Source organism: Metopolophium dirhodum, chromosome 1 (genome assembly GCF_019925205.1).
Source record: "Metopolophium dirhodum isolate CAU chromosome 1, ASM1992520v1, whole genome shotgun sequence".
Classification (NCBI taxonomy): domain Eukaryota; kingdom Metazoa; phylum Arthropoda; class Insecta; order Hemiptera; family Aphididae; genus Metopolophium; species Metopolophium dirhodum.
The window spans coordinates 147,555,096-147,570,886 of NC_083560.1; the positions used below are offsets into that span (position 1 = coordinate 147,555,096).

Genomic DNA, 15,791 nt, shown 5'->3' on the forward strand with positions numbered 1-15,791 from the left:
GAGAAATATTAAAAGTGGACCATCAATATTATACAGTGCACAATACTACGCGCGATCATACAGTACGACCGTTATTATACGCAACATTATACGCTTGCAGTGGGGTGGAGTGGAGCCGTGGGGGGACAACTTTGGCGACGCGAAACGCGCCCGTGTCAACCTGCCTCATCTCGTGACCGGCGCTCTTGCAACGTACATCAAATCTCACCGAAAAGCCTAATACGTTGTATTATTTAATATTCAGTGCTTTTCTTTGAGTTTTGTTGTTCTGCATTGGGCGCTTTTCACAAACCGGTGAGTAAACTTTTATATCTACTACTACTATATTATACTATTTTAGATAGATAAACTACAGGTGTATTCGTGGCGGCGCGTATCGCCAACGAACATATTTTCACCGCCTACAGACATCGTTCTCCGCTGCTCACGGCGCATTTCGAGTTTTTTTCGTACACTTTGAATACCTACAACGTTAATTAAACCGCATTCGTATTAGCTGAATACGTTTAGACGTGTAAGTCCGTTGGCCGTTTCGGCGCGTTGCCATTGCGGACACGTGTTTTACGGTTAATTCATAATATTGTGCTACTGCGAGCTGGGTATGTAATTTTTCGTATTTTTCTATTTTTTATGTACATCATGTAAGCCGGTGTGTACCTATTAATTCTAAAAATAACACACGATACTCATACATCACCGCTGATAACAAACTGTATCAGTCGTTTTTTTTTTACCACGAGGTTTTCATAATATTCAGTATTTACTTTTCACTTATTATTATTCCTATTATTATAATATGTTCGTTCGTGATGATGTTTTTAGGCTATTCAAAATGGTCAAACGCTGTGCTTTATGCGGAGTTGTGGACAACATCGATGACGTTTCCGTACACAGGTATTTCACACAACACGTTGATACATATCGATATATATATTATAATAAATAATAATGTGTCGCCTCTTAGATTTCCAACTGCCGTACATCGTCGTATTGAGTGGGTGGCATTTGTGGTGGACCATGGTTTTCCCGTGAACCAAACATCTCAGCTGTGTTCGAGGCATTTCGTCCCCGGTGTCGACTACGCTGTGGGAAACGCGCGGCGCCGCCGTCTGTGGCCCACGGCAGTGCCTTCTTTGGTGAGTGTGTTCAATAAATATCATTTCATTGCAGTACACCATGACTGTATGCCCGTCTGACTGGACTTCTAATACTGTTGTATACTCTCGTGAGTTTGATGTACCTACTGTGTATTTCAAACCTAACTTAATTTCATAACTTAACTCAATGGCATTCAAGCTTTTTGTTGTAACATAATACATATGACCTCACAAAAGTATACTTCTAGACCTTATAAATACGGTTTAATACACAATATCAAGTGAATGACATATTATAACAAAATTCATGATATTACACTCATTTGGATCACATATCTTCATTATTTCAAGTTTGATAAATTTTCACAACATTTACAATTTCTGCAGTGCTAATTTCATTTCATTTGTTTACGTTTATTCCATAGTATGTAATTTTTAAAGTTAAGCCAATGACAATGAGTAGTACCCAACCTGCGGTTAAAATTCCTTACATGCTTAATTATTCACTGTGCTCTTAGATGCATATCATTGTTTCTGTACTCTACTATACTACCATACTATACTGGCTCGGTACAACATTCTTGAAAACTAAATGTCTATTTTATCATAAAACTTTCATTCAACTTATTATATTATGATTAAATTGTAGAATAACTTGAACGACATTCAATTGTGTTACTGCTGTTTCAGATTTCAAACACTTTGCTTATCAAACACTGGGTAAAGCTTATTTTACCTAGATTAACTCATAACTATACTAATATATCAACTTTTACTATAGAACACTTAAGGTTTTCTCACGTAAATTTACATTTTCTTAATGTTACTACTACACAAAGTAGGTATTACTAGAGACTCCTAACTAACCTCTCCTTTTTTTGTGAACCGTGTACTGGATAAAACACTTGTTTTATAATTTCACATATTGCCGTACTGTTAGCAATGTTAAGATTATTTTAATACTTTCTTTCCTTTATTTATACAACTAACTTTGTTTGTACTACGGTGTAACATATTTACTACTGATGTGTGTTATATCAATACTTAGTGGTGATAAATATAGGTGTGCTTGATTTTATCACATTGAAGACTCTTTAAAAAATAACACCACATATATGATTTCATATTCAACCTTACATTCAACTTATCATATAATGATTTCATATAAATGCACTTATTGCATACGAGTACCTACACTTACTGTTATAGAGTGCAATACATTTTTTAAATGTAAGTCGTTATTGTTGTTGTCACAGTAATACCTAACCAACACAAGATTGAACACACAATCATTAAAATGTTTTCTTTTTATTGTTGTAAGTTAAAGTTCTGTATTAAATAACACATTTTTTTTTCTACTATTACTACTACTACTACTACTACTACTACTACTACTACTACTACTACTTACTACTGAACTAGGCCATTTGTAAGTTGTGTACTAGATAAGTATTTTATTAGTATTTTATTTTAATACTTAATACAACATTGTACTGATGTTAGGATGGGCAGAGCTTAGATTTAGGCGTAGTCACACACATTATTTTGTACAACTCTTTGAAAAATGATCTGGACTACAACATGTATACTTTTATACTTTTATACAGTGCAATACAGTTTTACAACGTTTCAAAGTTATTGTTGTTAGAAAGATTATTAGTATGTGTGAAACAACTTAAATATTCTTCTGTGGATTTCTTTGTTCTATGATTGGTACTTGTAAATACAACAGATATCTTAACCTAGAGCATTGTACTGATGTTATTTAGGTAGACCTTTTTCTCTTGAAAATCTCTTAACAACATTTATCTTATACTATCTATATTGTTGTATTGATGTTTTACACACCTTCAATGGCATTTAGTAGTATTATACATGTTCTACGGTTACAGTTAGTTATTATATTATTATAGGCATTTGGAATGTTTTCTTACACAGTTAAAAAAAAAACATTTATATTAACATACATGTGTGCTTATTTACTTTGCTACATTATCCACAAACTATATATTGTATACATTCATGCAATATGTTCACATATCTGATATTGTATACTTAATATTGTGTTTATACAGTTGAGTGAAAGCAATAATATACATTCTACTACCAATAAACAAAATACTTTTCTCGCACACTTCTTAATATTACCCCCACCACATCACTATTTACTACTGACCCAGGTTTACTCTCCTTCATTTGTAAGTTGGGCACTAGATAGGTATTTTATCATTTCACATGTGATACTCTTAGACTTAGACTCACTCTAACTACAACATGTATGCTTTTATTTGTGTGACATAAACCTTATTTCATATAAATACCTACGCTTACTGTCATAGATAGCAATAATTATTGTTGTTATTATTATAATTATATAGAATTATCAATACAATTGTACCTACTCTAAACTCAACCTAACTTTTAGGTGCTTGGGGATGTCGAGATGGAAGAAAGGGAGGACGTGGAGGTCGTCGGCGTCCCAGTGGAGGGTGTGGAGTACGTGGAAGTCGTTGGCGTCCCAGTGGATATAGGGAATGATGTGGAAGGAGTGGAGGTGGTGGAGGACGTGGAATTTGTTGAGGTACAGATGGACGGAGGGGATGACGTGGAAGTGGTAGAAGTGCAGATGGACGAAGTGCAAGCGGAACTGGAGTTTGTGGACATGCTCGACGAGTTGCAGCCAGACGTCGACGAAGAGGTCAGTAAATATGTCTTACTTATAAAAAAACCATAAATAAAACTTATCATTTAAATTGCAGTTCCGACCACTTGCCGTGGGTGAACAACCCCGAGGGCGTGCGCCAATAATTGACAGGCAGGCAGGCGTGACACACCCGCTTCCAGAGCAGCACAACGCGGGCGCGTTAAACAGAATCTGCACACAGTGTAACGCCCGCCACTTCGAAGGCGAGGTTGTGGGCCGGGATGCCAATAGGCACTTCTCCACTTGCTGTAACAACGGTCAAGTGACCGCTGCAGGACAGCACGCGTTGTTGCCCGCCCCTTTTTTACTAATGAGTTTGTTGATTGGAGATTCACAGGATGGTCGTAGATTCCGAGACGACATCCGCCGGTACAACAACGCCCTGGCATTCGCTGCGTTTAGCTGTGGCACAGACGACAGGCGTTTGCGAGGGCGTGGACCGCGAACGATGTGTATCCAAGGCCAAACTTATCAGAGGATAAATAATGACGTGGCCGTTGACCGAGTAGATGCCAACTACTGTCAGTTGTATTTCCTCGAGTCCGCAGAGGCCAACGCCCGCCGCGTTGGGATGGCTCTGCAGAGAAATCATCGTGAACTGTCTGTAGTTGTGATGGGACTATTGGACGGTTTTCTGCGGGACGTAAATCCGTACGCAATGGCTTTTAAGTAAGATATAAATTTATTGTATTTATTAACATTAGGAATATGAATTGCCCCTTAGAGTAAATTTCTTTTACAGATCCCTTTCTCAAAGTAGACAGAAAAAACAAAAAAATTTACACACTGTAACCAATAAACTAACTATGTTAACTGTCAAACTAGATATTACGTTGATATTAGACACTCACGGCTACCAATATACTGCAGTTATTACTTAATGTTCATTCAAAATAGTATACAAAGCAAAAAATTTTCTTACCTTTATTACTTAAATTATATTAAATATTATATGTATTTTATGTGTTTATTATAATTTTACTCTGCTACCAACAGAGTTATATGTACTTATGAATGATACAGGTAACATTAAATATAACTTAGGGCTGGGACGTTTTTATATTTTATACGAAGTATAGGTTTTATTGTTATTGCCTAACCTATGTGGTCTCCTAAGCTTACTACACTTCACACACATTTATAATATATATATTTATTATTATGTATTATGTTAATTATACAATTATAGAGTTAAATGCACTGAATGATTTATTTATGATTTCTACGTGGAGTCTGTCCAAGTATAAAAATATACATGTCTATATTTGTTCCAGGAACATGCGTGAGGTGTGGCTGGCAGAAAGAGACCTAGCCGACGCCGATCCTGCAGGTGTGCGACCTAGGCCAGTGACGATGCATTTTGTCCGAGATGCGGCCCGGGACGACGGGCGAAACAACCTGCCTACCGCAAACGAAGTTGCGGCCGTGTTCGTAGGCGAAGGGGGTCGTCCGCCAAGAGACATTAATCTGGTCATCTACGATACGAATCCAATCAACCCGCAACACAGGATGCAAACCATACCAGCGGGTTAGTTAATAATTATTTCCTATAAACACAGCTGACTCAAATTGTTCACTTATATTCACTATATTTATTGCACATTAATATCAAAAACCATCAAATAGAATCATAGTTTTTGTTGTACAGTAAAGCTGACACTGCGATTTTAAATTTACATTAAGTATACACTACATTTTGGACATTCTTTTGAATGAATCTATTAAATTCTATTACTTAAACAATCTGAGGTACAATTATTTTAATAAGCTTTACTGATAATTTGACAAATTTTTTTTGCGAAATAAACAGATGAAAGACTATGAAGGATAATTATATTATTGTTCGCATCTCCGACAATAAGTGTCGTTCAAAGATTTATCAGTGATTAGAATGTTAGATAGACAGGCCAGGAATTCTATTCAGGACATAATTTAATCATAATAGATCATGTATTGCTATTCGAGCTAGGGGACCTATGTATACATAAAATATTAGATAAAGTTAAATTAACAATATTAAATTCCTTACAACCATATTCATTATAAATTATATTCATCTTGTAGTGATAGTATGACGATAAGTCGTCTTATGATTTGTATGTAGTGTACTATATAATTTATCAATAATCAAACATAATATAGTCACATTACTTTGGTGCTTAATTTCATGATTTGTTTGGACTTCATAACAGACATCACTTACAAATATACACTATAAATCCTTGGAATACAAAGAGATCAGAGTTCATATTTTTTTTATACATTACCTTTCTTTTGCGGTTATGTACTTGCTATACTCACAACACAATCACAACTCCATCCTCTAACCCCCAGCTACTACAAATCGTTGATTTAGCAATTCACTTTAAATAATATATACCATTCGTTACATTTCACAAGGGTCGTGTCACTCGGATCCGATGTTGTATCCGCTGTTTTTCCCGTACGGCGAGGCCGGTTGGCATAACGGGATGTTGCAAGCGGGCAACCGACGAAACAATGTCCGCAATCGCAACAGTATCAGAGAGTTTGCGTGCTACCGTTTGGCTGTTAGATATCAGGGAAATAACGACCAAAGACATGAACTGTTTAGTTTATTACATCAGGGTCGGTTCTTGTTGCAGATGTATGTGTGCGACCATACTGTTCGAATGGAGTCGAATAATCTGAACTACATACGTTTGCACCAGAGGGATCTCCTCGCCGAAGCGTATCAAGGGCTCATGGACCATGTGAACCAACAGCTCCACGTCGATCCCATGGCGGTCGGGCGTAGGGTCATATTGCCGTCGACGTTCACGGGTAGCGACCGATTCAACAAGATGAATTATCAAGACGCCATCACCATAGTGCGTACCAAAGGGAAACCCGACCTGTTCATAACGTTTACGTGCAATCCCAGGTGGCCAGAGATCACTGAAAACCTGGCTGCCCACAGCACGGCATGCGACAGGCCGGACCTGGTGGCCAGAGTGTTCAACAGGAAGCTACAGGAGCTAATAGGTGACATAACTGTGAATCGTGTGTTTGGTAATGTCGGCGCTTACGTGTACACTATCGAGTTTCAGAAACGTGGTCTGCCCCATGCGCATATACTGATAATCCTGGCAGAGGACTGTAAGTTCCGCACGGCCGAGGACGTGGACGACGTGGTTTGCGCCTTCTTGCCGGACCCCGCAATCGACAGGCGCTTACACGACTGCGTCAAGTCTCACATGATCCACGGGCCGTGTGGAACAGTCAATCCACAGTGTCCGTGCATGGTGGACAACAAATGCTCCAAAGATCTCCCGAAAGCGTACGCAGAGGAGACTGTGTACGTTGCGGACGGCGGATATCCAAAGTACCGCCGACCGGATGACGGCCGGGTGGTACTTGTGAGAGGTCGTGAGGTTGGTAACGAGTGTGTAGTGCCATACAACCCTTACCTTCTGGCCAAGTATGACGCGCACATCAACGTCGAGATATGCACGTCCATAAAGAGTGTCATGTATATCTACAAGTATATATACAAGGGACACGACCGTGTGACGTTGGAAGTTCAGGACCAGGATGAGATTGCCAAGTGAGTCTTAACTTAATTTTATAATAATTTACATATTTCTAAATTTAGGTATAATGATTATAATAGTATATTGTATATGTTTAATTAGTGTGTTTACTACTTTTTATGTTCAGGAATTTTAAATATTAAATTGGACAATTTTTAAAATTCACATAAAAATCTTAAATTTAAAAATTCTGTTACTTAATTACATTTGTTTTTATTCCATTGTATTACTCTTGTTTTGTTTTTAATTTTAAATATGTACACGTTTTAGTTTGAAATAATAAAATTACTTTGGTTTGACATTGGCTAAAAACTAAAATTTTAATGATTAAAGAACTTTACTTTTTTATGAAAACATTTCTAAATTTTAATAAGAATATTCAGTTGAGCAAAACTTTAGGAACTTCTACATTTATTAACTATTATTATTATACAGTAATAAACATCAATTGAATAAATAGTTAACTAATAAATCATTTATTAATTTTTAATAATTCCCATCAATAGTGTCTAAGATTTTTATAATTTTATATTACATTTAATCCTTTTTTTCATGTGTCTTCATTCAAGCTGTGTATAATAAACATTCTATTGCATACAGTATTAAACATAAATTAAATAAATAGTTAATTAATAAATGATTTAATAGTGTCTTATGATTTTTATAATATTATATATTAATTAATATGTAGGTTGTACCTTATATTATGTACTTCTACAGAGAGTTCTATAGGTGGTCTACATTATTATTGATAGATTTTTATTATAGGTATTACATTGAAAATTATTACCATTCCATCATTATTAGCATATAACAATATTTTATGCATGTGTCATTTTTAGCAGTGTGTCCAGTGTGTATGAATTATTTTACTCACTATTTTTTAGGTTTTTAGGGTAGTTGTAATCGTTTACCGATAACTTTTAGTTTTTTTACTATTGTATACTAGCTATATTATATACTTAACATTTAATGTGTGTTTTTTAGGTATTATTATTATTACATTAAATTTGTTATTTTATGCTTTTTCATTCAAGTTGTTTATACACATTACATTGCATACAGAACTGAACATCAATGACATTAAGTACACCAATTAACTAACATACCTAATAGATATAAATTTTGGTTTATAACCTGATCTAAGTTTAACCGTGATCACATAATATACTGTCTCAAATTGTAAACTTCAACACCTCGGCAATGTGAAACACGCTTTTATGGATTGTTATTTTCGTTGGCATAAATTAACATTCCTACAGCTTTGCCATTCTTAAATAATATTATACAGTTATAATGTATTCCACCTGATACAAATTTTAAAATATAATATAATATAATAATAATAATAATAATAATAATTTAAATTTTGAATATTTTATGTGTACACTGTTATCACCTTGATCACCTAATATACTACTAATATACTAATACCAACTCTGTAAATTATAGATTAAATTGTATACTTATATAAATTAATTCATAACATTCACTAGAGGTCCACTATGATTATATTTAGCTACTCGAGTTGACATTAACAATTTGATTTCACGACATTTATTTATTAAAACATCATAATATATCGTTCAACGGTTGTAGGGATTCTTCGTCACATGCACATTGTAATGCAATGCTTTGTGTCTACAGAACAAAAAATAAATTACATTTACTTGAATTATATAATAATAATAATAATACCAATCACAACACCAGACGGTATCATCTATAGAGCCATTGTTAGTTATCTTTTCAATATTAATTTTCAGTTACGTAAACTCAAGATATGTCAGCCCACCAGAAGGCATCTGGCGGTTGTTTTCGTACAAATTGCACGGCAAAAGTCACACGGTCGTCAGACTTCCTGTCCACCTGGAGGGTCGTCAGAACGTGTACTTTGCGCCGGGCCAAGGAGAAGAACGGCTACAGAACCAAGCTGTGCGTAGTACGAAACTCACGCAGTTCTTCGCGCTCAACACAACAGACGTGAATGCTCGACAATACTTGTACCAAGAAATACCGACGCATTACACCTGGCAGATGCCACGTAATCAAGAAAACGTACTCGTAAGAAATGTCACCCAATGGTTGCCGCGGCGGATTCGGATGGCAAACGTTACGTTGGCTCGGATGTACATAGTAAACCCACTGGACCGGGACCGTTTCCACCTGAGATTGCTACTTCTGAACCGAAGAGGCCCGAAGTCCTTTCAAGACATAAGGACGGTGGACGGGGTCGTTCACGAAACATTCACGGCGGCTGCCGTTGCACTCGGATTATTGGAAGACGACCGAGCGTGGCGGGATTGCTTGACGGAATCGGCGACGTTGGACACACCGCGGCAGCTGCGGTATCTGTTCGTCACTATACTGGTGTTCTGCGAGCCCTCAAACCCGCTGGCGTTGTACGAGGCGAACGAAGCAAACATGATGGAGGACTTCAACCGCCGTCTCCAAGACGTCGACCGCGCGAGGGCCGCGTGTCTGGCGGCCATCGAGGATCTACTTCGTGTACACCGAAAATCGCCGGGCGACTACGGTCTGCCCCTCGCCGACCCCCGTCTACTGGAACCGCTGCAGGACGACGCGCTGTTCCGGGCAATAGACGCGGCGGCACGGTGGGCCCCACAAGTAGACGCCTTGAACGCCGAACAGCGAACGGTGTACGACCGCGTGATGGCGGCCGTCGATGACCAACGGGAGGTGGCGAAAACTTTCTTCGTCGACGGACCCGGGGGTACCGGAAAAACGACGCTGTACGGATGCCTGATATGGGCGCTTCGGCACCGACCTCCGCAGCGGGAGGTGTTGTGCGTGGCGTTCACCGGTATCGCCGCGTCGCTCATGGACGGCGGCATGACCGTACACTCGACGTTCGGACTACCTTTCGGCACGCTGACCGAAGACTCGACGTCCAGCGTCACCATGCAGTCCGAGCGAGCGCAAAAGATACGCAACGCGGCGCTCATCGTCTGGGACGAAGCCCCAATGTCGCCGGGACTGCAACTGACGGTGGTGGACCGCCTGCTCAGGGACGTCATGGCATCGGAATTACCGTTCGGCGGTAAAACCATGCTGTTCGCCGGCGACTTCAGGCAGATATTGCCCGTGGTCCGGAGAGGGACGAGAGCCGAGATCGTCATGTCGTCGATCAAGGAAAACGGTCTTTGGCGCGTCATGGAGCGCTTCAATCTGGTCCAGAACATGCGCGCGGACCACGACGCGGACTTTGCGACTTGGTTGCTTGAGCTCGGCAACGGCCGACTGCCCGCGGTCGACGGCGTTCCGAACACCGTGCAAATCCCGCGGCAAATGGTATGCGACGTTGATGATTTGATCGATTTCGTGTACCCGCAGCAAATGTCGTTGGCCAACGTCGACGAATTCGCTCGGAGAATCGTTGTGTGTCCCACCAACGAAGACTGTAGAGGTGTCAACAGGGACGTGCTGGAGCGCGTCGACGGTGCTCAGATGAGCTACACCGCCGTCGACACCATGATGGCGGACGATCCCGACGAAGTGGCCAATTTTCCCACGGAGTTCCTCAACAGCTTGGAACCGGACGGCCTGCCGCCGTACCGGCTGACGTTGAAGGTGGGGTGCATCGTGATGTTGCTCAGAAATCTCGATCCGAGGAGACGACTGTGCAACGGTACGAGGTTGGTGGTCACCGAACTGCGGCGTCACAATTTCAAGGCTAGGATTTTGGGCGGTGAAGCACAGGACGACGACATCGTCGTGCCCAAGATACCGCTCACGTCCAGCGGCGAGGACGACCTGCCCATCTTACTGCGGCGCCTTCAATTCCCGGTGAGATTGTCGTTCGCCATGACCATCAACAAGTCGCAGGGTCAGACGTTCGACCGTGTAGGTTTGTTACTGACGTCGCCTGTGTTCACGCACGGGCAACTGTACGTGGCGTTTTCGAGGGTGAGAAACGCACAGTCCGTGAGAGTCGGCATGTACGCCGATGACAGCGGCCGATTCGTCACCAAGAACATAGTGTACAGGGAAGTTCTGTAATGCAACGAGTGGTGACAATGGTAAGTATATTATAATTAGGTGACGCCTGCTGATAGTCTAGGTGACTTTAAACCTAACACGTGTAACATATTTTTCAAACATAATACGTTACACCGCTGTTCTACGTGGTATGTGTTCTACATGCGCCCGATGGTCAAAGATGATGATGATAGTCTAGGTGACTTTAAACCTAACATGTGTGACATATTTTTCAAACATAATACGTTACACCGCTGTTCTACGTGGTCTGTGTTCTACATGCGCCCGATGTTCAAAGATGATGATGATAGTCTAGGTGACTTTAAACCTAACATGTGTGACATATTTTTCAAACATAATACGTTACACCGCTGTTCTACGTGGTCTGTGTGGAGGTACTTCGTGGACCTTGCCTTCGGGCTTAACGGAGAGAAAGTTTGACAACCTCCTCGTGGTTCTCTCTGGATGCGAATTCACTATAATGTGAATTCGTAACTAATGTCAAACAATGTATGTAATGTCTGTGTTATTTGTATTGTACCACATCCTATTGAATAGTATGATATAGTACAGATAGTACAGACAATTTAATTTAAATGTTGTATTTTATTTCACACATTAAGATTCTAATGTACCTATATTATATGATGTATAAATAACATTAATAAGTTAATTTCACTATGTTCCCAATATTTATTACACCATTTTATTGTTGTATTTCTTTCTTAAGTAGTATTAATTTATATTGTATTAATGGTTCTCCTTTGTTTTTATGTAATCATATATATGCTATTGACATTAATCAGTCAATTTCACTGTACTCACAATATTTTTAATATTTTGTACACTGTATTTCGCTGAACTACTTGATTGATTTATATTGTATTAATGGTTGAGACATTACTTAATTGTATTAACGTATTGACATATTTTTATTAATTGTTTTACTCATGATTGAGATTTCATTACTATTAGATTCTATATAATTAAATTTTATTACTATTTACTTACTATATATAAATGTAATTATTTCAATATTTATATAATTGACATTGTATTAATTGTTTTGCTCAGTAAAAGAGTATTTGTTTTGTGTTAAACACCATTTGTTCAATAACAATTTTTTTAAAATACAGTAAATTAATAAGCACAACAGTTTTGTCCTATTTGGTACATGAGTAGAACCTAACCTAACTAATATAACTAAAATAACAATTTAAAAAACCATTGATACTATACACACAATTGGATATCTTAATAACAATATTTAGTTTATAATTTATTATATAAGATAATGTGTAATGCAACATTTTGTACACGCTACAACACTGCAAATTGCTGTTGATTATTTTTTACATAATTTGTTTTACATAATAAAACACCATTGATGATACTATTTTATTCACTAAAAACTTTAATATTATGTAGTGTGCTACTACATACTAGGTCACCGTGAATTGATATAATTTATTTTGCCACTGGATCAATTGCTATGAAAAGTAACTCTCGGATGAGACGGAAACACATATTATATTATTTACTTTTTTATTAGTTTTTATTAGTTTTATATTATTATTACACATGAAATTAAATTACTTTAACAATGGAAATATGTATACAATTTAGGTTGTATTTGTTTTACTCATTGTAGTATATTGATTCTAAAATCTTTAATTTTGTTACATGCAAATCTTTAGACATCCCATGCAATACCTACCTAATGTCATTAACTTCACTGACATCCTGACAACCATTATAACTATTTATAACTCTTATTTGATCCACACACCATACATAATTTATTGTGTTGTAATAGTATGAACTATATTATGTTTTTGGTAACTAATAGAAATTTAAAAAAATCCTTCATACTGTACCCAAAGTACACACATAGTAATTTAAAAATATCCAGTAGGAGAGGAAAAGGAAAATAAAATATAATTTTAAATGATATAGTCATGTTTTATTGATCATCTGAAAAAAACATAACAAATAAACATAGAAAAATTTTTGTTGAGAAAAAATGTTCCTGTTAAAAACTCACTTATTGGGTGTCTGCTATCGGTACCTGAAAATGATATGTTTGATTAGAATTATTAATTTCAAAAACTAAAGTATTTATATTATATCCTTACGACGTTTGGCGGTGGGCTCGGTGGCGTCTCCCTTGCTGTGACGTAGAGCTCCTGAAAATAATGTGTTTGATTAGACAAAACTTGAATTTTTCTTAAATATATTATATACTAATATATCCTTACGTTTGGCGGCTGCGCAGTTTCGGCGGTCTGATTGAGGTCCTGAAAAATTTGTTTAATTAGATTTATAAATTTCAAAAACTCAATAGCTTTTTTTTAATATACTAATATATCCTTACGTCTGCTGGTCGACTACTGCTGGCCTCCTGAAAATAATTTGTTTAATTAGATTTATAAATTTCAAAAACTCAATAGCTTTTTTTTAATATACTAATATATCCTTACGTCTGCTGGTCGACTACTGCTGGCCTCCTGAAAATAATTTGTTTAATTAGATTTATAAATTTCAAAAACTCAATAGCTTTTTTTTAATATACTAATATATCCTTACGTCTGCTGGTCGACTACTGCTGGCCTCCTGAAAATAATTTGTTTAATTAGATTTATAAATTTCAAAAACTCAATAGCTTTTTTTTAATATACTAATATATCCTTACGTCTGCTGGTCGACTACTGCTGGCCTCCTGAAAATAATTTGTTAATTAGATTTATAAATTTCAAAAACTCAATAGCTTTTTTTTAATATACTAATATATCCTTACGTCTGCTGGTCGACTACTGCTGGCCTACTGAAAATAATTTGTTTAATTAGATTTATAAATTTCAAAAACTTGATAATTATTTTAAATATACTAATATATCATTACGTTCGGCGGCCTCCGACTTTCCGTCTGCCTACGGTCCTGAAAAATTTGTTTAATTAGATTTATCAATTTCGAAAACTTGAACGCTTTTTTTAATTATACTAAATATATATCCTTACCTTCTTCGGCCGCGGCGAGGCCGTTTTCAGTAGACCGTCCTGAAAATAATTTGTTTAATTAGATTTTTTGATTTCGAAAACTTGAATGTCTTTTTAAATATACTAATATATCCTTACGCTTGACGACGGCCGCCGCCTACCACCATCACCACCCCTCCGCCTACCACCATCACGACCCCTGACACCGCCACCGCCACCGCCACCGCCCCTTTTGGACGGACCACCTCTGGACTTGGCTACAATATAAATTACAATTATATACATAATATTAAGACTGTTATTAAGGAATATGTAAAGTAAACACTCACCGCAATCCCGGGACAAATGTCCCTGTTTACCACAGTTATAGCATTCTGAAACGGGTAGATATAATTTTAATCGTTTCTAATTGTATACAATATATATATATTAACCAATAGTCTTATACAAATGTATGCTTACTTCGGTCGCGACCTCCACCGCCACCGCCATCGCCATCACCACCACCACCGCCCCCTTTCGACGGGCCACCTCTGGGCTTGGCTACAATATAAATTACAATTATATACATAATATACATAACAGTTATAAAATTCTGAAACGGGTAGATAATATATAATATATTAACCAATGATCTTATACAAATGTATACTTACGTTGAGCGCGGTCTTGCCCGTGGTTAACATACACTGTGCAGCTCCGACTTATGTTGAAGACGCTCATTCTAAATTTAATAAGACAGTTGAAAAAAACAATTGATTGGTCTGCATTATTATGTTTGTGGCATTATAAAATATTCAATTCGTCTAACGAAATGCATATGGTGCACACTAAAACTAAGCCAGCGTTTGAAAATTTATATGGTATAACAATATACATTATACATTAATTGATAAATACGATCGGCGGTGACCGTGTTAAAAACAAAAACAAAAAATAGAAAAAATATTTAGTTTCACAGAAAGCATGTGTTGCAGACAAAACTAAGGCTCGATTTTCTTCGCAAATTTATATTATTATTTTATTATTTAAATTAATAAATTATTATATACGATCCGCGTTGAACGTGTTAAAAAAACAAGGCCCTGATGTACGCTTGGCAATTGCCGTTAATGTTTTAGACTTTGTTACTCATTCTGAAGTTGACAAATAAAAAGCAATAAAGAAAGTGTATAGTAAAACAAACAATAAGTGATCTGTCGGTATTATTAAGTCGATGGTATGATAAAATATTAAATTCGTTGAACGGAAAGCATGTGTTACATTACATTGATTGATTAATACCTACGATCTGCGGTCAACGTTTTAAAAAGCAACAAATTAAATTAATACTAAATTGTATACTCACGTGTTTTCTGTTATTCACGGCTGTCGGATGTTTAATAACGGTTATAGTCGGACGTCGGGTCGTCGGCGCAGTCTTAGAGCGGCGACAATAACAAG

General features: G+C 37.3%; 3 protein-coding genes across 3 annotated transcripts; 2 read left to right on the forward strand and 1 right to left on the reverse strand.

The window, feature by feature from the left end:
• Positions 1-832: 832 nt before the first annotated feature.
• Positions 833-5,334, forward strand: LOC132933267 (uncharacterized). Its single transcript, XM_060999579.1, has 5 exons — positions 833-894; positions 965-1,136; positions 3,523-3,807; positions 3,857-4,470; positions 5,076-5,334. The coding sequence occupies exons 1-5, from the start codon at positions 833-835 to the stop codon at positions 5,332-5,334; spliced, it is 1,392 nt and encodes a 463-aa protein (XP_060855562.1).
• Positions 5,335-6,221: 887 nt separating this feature from the next.
• LOC132933268 (uncharacterized) lies at positions 6,222-11,372 on the forward strand. The gene is made up of 2 exons (XM_060999580.1): positions 6,222-7,366; positions 9,119-11,372. The coding sequence occupies exons 1-2, from the start codon at positions 6,222-6,224 to the stop codon at positions 11,370-11,372; spliced, it is 3,399 nt and encodes a 1,132-aa protein (XP_060855563.1).
• Positions 11,373-13,314: 1,942 nt separating this feature from the next.
• On the reverse strand, positions 13,315-15,071 carry LOC132933269 (uncharacterized). Its single transcript, XM_060999581.1, has 9 exons — positions 15,005-15,071; positions 14,811-14,891; positions 14,678-14,722; positions 14,510-14,605; positions 14,370-14,408; positions 13,610-13,648; positions 13,487-13,537; positions 13,396-13,419; positions 13,315-13,325 (listed from the first exon to the last, which is right to left on the reverse strand). The coding sequence occupies exons 1-9, from the start codon at positions 15,069-15,071 to the stop codon at positions 13,315-13,317; spliced, it is 453 nt and encodes a 150-aa protein (XP_060855564.1).
• Positions 15,072-15,791: the final 720 nt, after the last annotated feature.

Coding starts and splice junctions, on each gene's coding strand:
- LOC132933267 (XM_060999579.1), top strand. CDS start 833: ATGGTCAAACGCTGTGCTTTATGCGGAGTTGTGGACAACATCGATGAC. Junction 3,808..3,856: donor ACGAAGAGGTCAGTAAATAT/GTCTTACTTATA, acceptor TTTAAATTGCAG/TTCCGACCACTTGCCGTGGG. Junction 4,471..5,075: donor CCGTACGCAATGGCTTTTAA/GTAAGATATAAA, acceptor TATTTGTTCCAG/GAACATGCGTGAGGTGTGGC.
- LOC132933268 (XM_060999580.1), top strand. CDS start 6,222: ATGTTGTATCCGCTGTTTTTCCCGTACGGCGAGGCCGGTTGGCATAAC. Junction 7,367..9,118: donor GACCAGGATGAGATTGCCAA/GTGAGTCTTAAC, acceptor ATTAATTTTCAG/TTACGTAAACTCAAGATATG.
- LOC132933269 (XM_060999581.1), bottom strand. CDS start 15,071: ATGAGCGTCTTCAACATAAGTCGGAGCTGCACAGTGTATGTTAACCAC. Junction 14,892..15,004: donor CGGGCAAGACCGCGCTCAAC/GTAAGTATACAT, acceptor TTTATATTGTAG/CCAAGCCCAGAGGTGGCCCG. Junction 14,606..14,677: donor ACATTTGTCCCGGGATTGCG/GTGAGTGTTTAC, acceptor TTTATATTGTAG/CCAAGTCCAGAGGTGGTCCG.